The following is an 8,452-nucleotide window of genomic DNA, read 5'->3' on the forward strand; positions in this document are numbered from 1 at the left end:
AAAAAAAAAAAAAAAAAAAAAAAGTACTTGTTAACTGGGGCTGTCCTCTCTTCCTGTGTAGAGAAACCCAAGACCGTGTGACCAAGCCCAAGCCCACATGGAAGAGAACCAAGAAGAAACTAGGCACCCCAGCCAACCAGCCTCCTAACTGTCACGCATGGATAGTCCTCCAGCCCTGGTCAAAATGCCAGCTGACTGCAGCAAAATGACAAGACCAGGTGAAACCTGCAAAACCTACCTGCGCCCAGCCCAAAATATGAACCTACCCAATTATGTGCTAATAAGTGATTTTGTTTTAAGCCATTGATGTTTAGGATTGTTTATTATACAGCAAAGGCTAATACACTGATAGAGGGATGACGTTATACGAAAAATACTTGGTGACTAATGTGACCATTGGCTTGCTGGGATGCCCATGATGTCAGAAACTCCTAAGCTAGTTTTGGAGAGCAGCAGATTCGGTCTTCCCATTTCTCACTCCTGGGCATGAATTCATTAAATGGGAAAGAGAATAACAGATTGACCTGACCTACTTTTATTTTTCTCCTCTTTTTTCAGCTGAGTGGATAAAAAGTAAATGTATCTAAGTTAAAAGTATACATAAGATGACTCCCCTGTGGTAACAATAAACACACTTTCAGAGCGAACAATCAGAACATGACGTCAGACAATAGGACACAACATTTGAAATGAGGACTGTCCTAAATATCTAGGATACTGAAATGAGGCACTAAAGGTTTCTGAAAAGTGATGTTACTGCAATGTTGGGGAAAGTGAGGATTACAGAAACATGTAGTGGGTGGCAAAGAACCAAGTCAACATTTGGAAACAAATCAGGACACTATGTGAGCTTTCACATGAGAGAAAAAAGAAACCCGAGTTGGCAGGTCTACCCTGGTAATCAAAATCTGCACAGTGTAATAACTAAAATAAAAACAAATAAAAGTTGCACAGTAGGGCTGGGCGTGGTTGCTCACACCTGTATTCCCAGCACTTTGGGAGGCCGAGGTGGGTGGATCACCTGAGGTTAGGAGTTCAAGACCAATCCGACCAACATGGTGAAACTCCATCTCTACTAAAAATACAAAACGAACAGGGCATGGTGGCGTGTGCCTGTAATTCTAGCTACTTGGGAGGCTAAGGCAGGAGAATCACTTGAACCTGGGAGGCAGAGGTTGCAGTGAGCTGAGATCATGCCATTGCACTCTAGCCTGGGCAACAAGAATGAAACTCCATCTAAAAAATAATAATAAATGAATAGAATAAAATAAAATAAAAACTGCACAGTATAAAGCAACACATGGTGAAGAAGGGAGTCTCAGAAAAGAAAGAAATAATTGGAAGTTCAAATTCTTTAGAACTGGCAGGGTTCAGGGCTGGCCGCAGTGCTCATGCCTGTAATTCCAGCACTTTGGGAGGCCAAGGAGGGTGGATCACTTGAGGTCAGGAGTTTGAGACCAGCCTGGCCAATATGGTGAAACCCTGTCTCTATGAAAAATACAAAAATTGGCCAGGTGTGGTAGCGGGCACCTGTAATCCCAGCTACCCAAGGGGCTGAGGCAAGAGAATTGCTCGAACCTGTGAGGCAGAGGTTGCAGTGAGCCGAGATCGATCCCAGTCTGATGCAGTGGGACATAGTGACACAGCGAGACTCTGTCTCAAAAAATAAAAAATAAATAAAAAATAAAACAGCGGGGCACAGTGGCTCACGCCTGTAATCCTAGCACTTTGGGAGGCCCAGGCGGGCAGATCACGAGGTCAGGAGATCAAGATCCTGGATAACACGGTGAAACCCTGTCTCTACTAAAAATACAAAAAATTAGCCGGGCGTGGTGGTGGGCGCCTGTAGTCCCAGCTACTCAGGAGGCTGAGGCAGGAGAATGGCATGAACTTGGGAGGCGGAGCTTGCAGTGAGCCAAGATCGCACCCCACTGCACTCCAGCCTGGGCAACAGAGCGAAACTCTGTCTCAAAAACAAAAAACAAAAAAGAACTGGCAGGGTTCAAATCTCCAACTGGTGTGGTTGCCCAATGCTTCAAAACAGTCATTTCTATTCACCTTGTCATATTTTGTTTTGAGAATAAAAACCTATATAAGAATTTCCTGTACAACGCTGATCATAGAAGTATTATTTGCAACAGTCAAATATTGGAAACAGGAGTCCACAAATTGGGAAACAATGGATGAGTTCATTCATTCAATGGATTACTATGGAAATTATTTTCAGTGGGATAAGTATTGGCTGTTCCTACACCTTTAAAAATAGGGCTGGGTAGATACACTGCCAGTAACTTTACTACATTATGATTTTACCATTAGGGCCTGTCAAAATATGTGTTTGTAGGGGTATGTGTGCATATAAAATAAAATCAAATCCCAGTGAGAAAGGAATCCTAAAATAAAAATGGAAGAATCCTGAGTGTGCAGGCTGTCTTTTACCCATCATTAACCGTAATCTCCTGAGTGTTCTGCACATAGCAGACACTCAAGTTTGTTGTATGGCATCAAGGAAAAGGAAAACTGCTAAGGAAAAAAATAACATAATGTGCCTGCCAGTTCATCTCATTGTTACAAATTTAACACAAATTTTAATTTATTCTCTTAGGCAAAGGTCCTTGGCAGTAACACCTAATGTCCTAAGATAGTCTTGCTTTAATTATTTTGTATAATTCAGATGTCGTGCATATCAAGAGTACCTGGAAATTCTACCCAATGCCCCTGAAATATGTGATTAATCACATGCCTAAAATAACACACCAAAGCAAACAACGGAAACTTGTTTGTTACTTAGTTCCTTCAAATCATTTATTTAAGGTTGTGATTCCTTCATGCACCAAACATTTCATGTGTGCTAGACATGAGAGGCACAGAGGTTTCATCTTAAACAACTATTTAAATGCTCATGCCCTTTAATTTTTCCTAAGTAAATACTTTGTTAAAAAGCTACATTGAAGAACATCTTGTTTCTGTTTCTGTACAGGATTCAGTTCCCGGTGGACCTACTGAGAATGAAGAAGGTGGCAAAAAGTCAGCTACCACAAACTTCTGACTTTTCCCAGCCAATCAGAAAGAATGTTTCCCTGATAACACTGGGAGAGGTGAAGAAAGTACACACAAAAAGACTGGGTGCGGTGGCTCACGCCTGTAATCCCAGCACTTTGGGAAGCTGAGGTGGGCAGATCACCTGAGGTCAGGAGTTTGAAACCAGCCTGGCCAACATGGCGAAACCCATCTCTACTAAAAATATAAAAATTAGCCGGGCATGGTGGCACACGCCTGTAATCCCAGGTACTCTGGGAGGCTGAGGCAGGAGAATCGCTTGAACCCAAGAGGCACAGGTTGCAGTAAGCCAAGATCATGCCACTATACTCCAGTCTGGGCGACAGAGCAAGACTCCGTCTCAAAAAAAAACAAAGTACACACAAAAAACATTCAGTGTTACCTTGGGAAATGTCTTGAATTGGATTTCTTATGTATTCCTGGTATTAACACTTTCAAATGAATTAAATATTTTAGAAATGAGAAACAGAAGTCTCAGGGTTGCTCTGATAACATCCAGGAATGCATAATCCCCACCACAGGAGTCCACAATTAAGAAATCTCTTTTCCTGTCTAATTCCACTCAGATTTCTTGATAAGAATAGTCAAGGCATATCTGAAATAACCAAGTTAACTCATATCAAAAATGACTGTTAACCAGCCTGGCAACTATGTTGGTGCTTGAGCCACCACACCTGGCCAAGGTTGATTTTTAAATACGCATAAGGGGCTCGGTGTGGTGGCTCATGCCTGTAATCCCAGCACTTTGGGAGGCCGAGCTGGGCGGATCCTGAGGTCAGGAGATCGATACCATCCTGGCTGACACGGTGAAATCCCGTCTCTACTAAAAATACAAAAAATTAGCCGGGAGTGGTGTCAAGTGCCTGTAGTCCCAGCTACTAGGGAGGCTGAGGCAGGAGAATGGCGTGCACCTGGGAGGCAGAGCTTGCAGTGAGCCAAGATGGAGCCACTGCACTCCAGCCTGGGTGACAGAGTGAGACTCCCTCTCAAAACAAAAACAAAAACAAAAAACCTTAAGCAAGTCCACTGGCCACCATAATCCTTATACACTGTAGCAACAGTCCAGCCTCTGAAACTAACTATGCTTCCTTGCCACCTCCCACTGGAATGCCTTCCCCCAGTCTCCAACTTACCAAACCAGTCAGGGGCAACTGAGACAGCCCTACTTCTAGGAGTCCTCCCCAAGCATTTGAAATCACAGGCATCTGTGCTGTCCCTGCCCTTCATCCACATCACCGAACAATTATGCATGTATGTCTCTTTACTTTTATTTAAACTGTTCCATATGTGTTGTTCACAATTAACTATTTCATGAGTGACTGTGGTATGGAGCAGAAAGGAATGCTGAGGGAAGACTCCCGTCAGAATGAGCCACTCTTCCAGGACTAGGAATGATCTCAAAGGTAAAATTCAGGTCAGACTATGTTGGGAGTCGAAAAGACCAAAGGGATCATGCCCAACTCAGCATTTCACTGGAGGTTATATAATCAAACAGCAAACTGTTTATCATGAATGCAGGATGTGAGCAAACTCACACTGCGACTGACACCAAAAGGTTTGCTGAAGGCCATCACTGCCTGGCGCTGGGGTCCTTGAGGTTATCTACCAGGAAATTTAGCGAACCACCATTGTTCGCAGTCTCCCAATTGCGAACCAAATGGCCAACTGACAATTACCTGACAATCATCCCCCCTTTCTGGTTATCTCTTTTACCAATAAATACAGGAGAGTTGTGTAAAGCTCAGGGCCCTTGACCACTAGAGACCAAGTGCCCCCTGACCGCTTCTTCCAAATATACTCTTTTGTCTCTTGTTTTTTATTCCCTTTGTTCTGTCCACCAGGTCCGTGCAGGTTAAAAGTGGCGCCCCAGACAGCGACAGAATCGGATGCTCTACAAGACTATATCAAACTCCTCCTTGTTCTACAGACTAGTAATGACTTTGCCCAATACCAACAAGGCAGCCTCCAGGACAAAAGGTAATGGAACCCATTCTATTGACAGCCAAGATGGAATTACAGGTAATTCTCACCTCTTTTTTGGCTCTCCGGAGCCCTGTGGCCATTTTCTGTTCTCCTGCGTGCTCTTCCTGGAGAAGGGCAAAGTCTCAGAAGACAGATCTGGGGATGTAAAGAGAAATAAAAGAGTGGCCTAGGTGGAAACTGCCTCCCCATGAGGTGAAGCGGAGCCTGCTCCAGAGCCCCATAGTTGGGGTCGGGGATGTCACAGAAATCACCGGGGCAGCCAATTCCCATCCAGATGGGGCCCAGGATGACCCAGCACCCTCAAGCTCAGCCGCAAGCTCGGGCCAGGGAGTGAAACCCTTGTCCCCAGGCAACAGAGTGAGGGTTTGTCTCTAACCCTGTGGGCTCAAATGAAAGGAAAATGGCCTGGAGGTGCCCACAGGAGACTGCCCGAGTTCTGAGCCAGCTCTGCGGCTCCCAGCCTGCGTCCCCGTGAGTAACACAGGGACACGCAGAGGGGCATGCTGACTGCTTATAGGGCACTCACGGAACGCGGGTGCACACTGCGGATCTTGAAGCTGAAAGTCAGGTAACAAGATGCAGAGGGGTGGGAAAGACCTGAAGAGGGAGGCCTTCCCGGATCCCAACCAACCTAACGCGCCGGGCCCACCGACCGGACGTGCTTCTGACGTCAACGCTACACATTGAGGAGGATAGGGAGGGGGCGGAAGTGACCGCAGAGGCCCCTGGGGATTGTAGTTTCGAAGCTAGAGAGGCTGAGAAGTAGTTGGCTTTGCCCACCACACAGGGTGCCTCTGACATCTGCACAGCGCACACAACCCAGTTTAGGAGTCCACTGTTAAGATGCCCAAGTGACGTTGACAAGTTCATCCTCTGTAAGCCAACGAGATCTGCTGACCTGGAGAGCATCGCGGGACGGCCGAAGGATTCTGGAAAATGTGGTCCCAGCGCTCTGCGGGTGGCCAGTGTGCACTGACCTTCAGGTGCAGGTCAGCTGCACTCACTACCCAAGTCTCCGCCCTGATGCGCACTTTCCAGAGCAGGTGCCAGGTTGGGACAGGCGCGGCTCAGGGAGAGACAGATGCTTTGCGGGAACTCCCAGCTTGGAGGCGACACCGGCCCTTTGTCCCCTAGAGTAGGAGGGTGTACCAGGACAGGGAACCCCAAGGCTATTTTCGGGGGACAGCGGGATTGGCTTTGGGCAAACTCCCGGAATGGAGATGGGGGAGACTGGTCGCGTGTCCCTAGGATTTCAGGGGATGCAGACTGAACTTGGGGTGAACAGCAAAAGATCCCCTGGTGGTGGTGAGGATCCGAGGCTTGATCGGGAAATTCCCGAAGTTTTTATTGGAGGCTGGGGTACAGGTGCTGCTTGGAGGAAACTTCTGGAGGGTGGGGTGGAGGTGGGGCGGTGTTGGAAAGGAGGCATAATTCTGACTGTTTTGTTCAACGGGGTGTTTTCTTTTGCTTTGATTTTATTTTAAAGATATTACATTAAAATACTGTTTATCTTGATTACTGAGTTTTTTTTTTTTTTTGGTGGCTCTTTAAATTCTGTATCCACAGTCCCCAGCATTTACAGAAGTGAGGGCCTGGATTCTGGGCATCAAGCAGCCAGAAAGTCCCTTATGAGCTTTCTCTGAATTGTTGAGTTGTGAGTGAGTGATCTTTCCCTTTCCTGACTTCCTTAATATCCACAATTTCCTCATAACCATCCCTCCAAAGCCATACCCACAAGGCACCTCCAAGACCTATCATGAAGCAGATATTCAAAGATTATTTGTAAATCTTCACACCCCACTCCCTCCAGAATGTCTTCCAACATCCCTTTGCCTGGAGAAGTAAAAAACAAGGTTTGCATGTTGAATATCAGCCTCTCCCATTGGGTGGGTGTTTAGGAAGGAGGATCAGCCAAGAGCCTTATTCCAGCCCAGGTAAATGACCTGGCCAAAGATTTAATATCTATAAATGTAGAATGCTTGTAACAGAACTCGGTGGGAACCAAAGTTAGGCATGGGGCTGGGCTTTAAGGAGCAGAAATGAAAAGGAGGGACTAGAAAACTTCAGAAAGATATGGTAGGGGTGGGGGTGGAGATGCAGTGAGGATGTGGGATCCTGAGATGATCCAAATCCCTATGTTTAGATGTAGGTGTACAAAAGGAGTAAAGAGAGACCCAGGCTGATGGGGTATTTGTAATAAATCAAACATAATATAACAGCAGGTCAAGTGATAAAGGGACTCTCAAGTGATAGGGTCAAGTGATAAACAGTGAAAGGAGCTGTATCAAACTCTACAGAAATTAACAAACATCAACAAGACACCTAAGAAAGCATTTACAGCTGCATTCATTTAAATCAAAGGTGACAGTTACTGAGTGCTGTGTGCCAAGTACAATGATACACTCTCACCTGAGTTACCCTCGTAAATCTTAACCACTTGTCATATCTGTGCTTTAAGGAGTCCTATTTTCCACTCTTAACTGGCTTGAGATGTGAAAATCCATCTAAATTATAAATGCAGTGGGGAAAAAAAATCTAGTCATGCCCATTAAGGGAACATGTCTAGTTAAAATTAACATAAATAAAAATCAGCAAAAAACAAAAAAGTAAATTGAAAAAATACTCTGTGGCCGGGTGCGGTGGCTCAAGCCTGTAATCCCAGCACTTTGGGAGGCCGAGACGGGCGGATAACGAGGTCAGGAGATCGAGACCATCCTGGCTAACACGGTGAAACCCCGTCTCTACTAAAAAATACAAAAGCTAGCCGGGCGAGGTGGCGGGCGCCTGTAGTCCCAGCTACTCGGGAGGCTGAGGCAGGAGAATGGCGTAAACCTGGGAGGCGGAGCTTGCAGTGAGCTGAGAACCGGCCACTGCACTCCAGCCTGGGCGACAGAGCGAGACTCCGAGACTCCGTCTCAAAAAAAAAAAAAAAAAGAAAGAAAGAAAGAAAGAAAAAAAAATATTCTTTGAAATTAAAAGCCATACAAACCACTGTGTCACTGATGAGTTAAAGAAACTTCCCTGCAAACCAGAAAATACACTGGAAGAAGCAATAGTTAAAATACTTCAGATCTAAAGCTGTGGATGTTATGCCCAGACCCTGTATTCCCCGAAGAAGTCCACCAGAATCCGGAGTCAAAGCCAAGCGGCAAGGATCTTTAATGCAAGTTCGAACTTGGTCCCTCTGTTTTACAACATACAAGAGGGCCCCGAATGATGCATGTGGCCGCTCTTTATAGCCCGATGCATACAGGATATGCAAGGTTACAGAGGTACAAAGGAATTCTTTTGGTTGCAGCATTACAACTGGTAATTGGTTAATACAATTAACAGTTTTCCATTTGTTCCCGCGCTTTTAGTAAAACTACAAACGGTTGTGATCTTATCAGGGGCTCTCTAGGTGGTGTTT

General features: G+C 45.6%; 1 protein-coding gene across 2 annotated transcripts in view; it reads right to left on the reverse strand.

The window, feature by feature from the left end:
* ZNF875 (zinc finger protein 875) overlaps positions 1 to 6,415 on the reverse strand; it is a 24,050-nt gene extending 17,635 nt beyond the window's left edge. For both annotated transcript variants that reach the window (XM_017870606.1, XM_017870605.1), the window contains exons 1-2: positions 5,570 to 6,415; positions 5,091 to 5,178 (exon numbers count right to left, since the gene is read on the reverse strand). In XM_017870606.1, the coding sequence (XP_017726095.1) occupies positions 5,091 to 5,123 (33 nt within the window). In that variant the 5' untranslated portion in view covers positions 5,124 to 5,178; positions 5,570 to 6,415. The remainder of the gene's footprint in view (positions 1 to 5,090; positions 5,179 to 5,569) is intronic.
* Between the last annotated feature and the right edge of the window lie 2,037 nt (positions 6,416 to 8,452).

This window comes from Rhinopithecus bieti, unplaced genomic scaffold (genome assembly GCF_001698545.2).
Source record: "Rhinopithecus bieti isolate Rb0 unplaced genomic scaffold, ASM169854v2 scaffold_5002, whole genome shotgun sequence".
Taxonomy (NCBI): domain Eukaryota; kingdom Metazoa; phylum Chordata; class Mammalia; order Primates; family Cercopithecidae; genus Rhinopithecus; species Rhinopithecus bieti.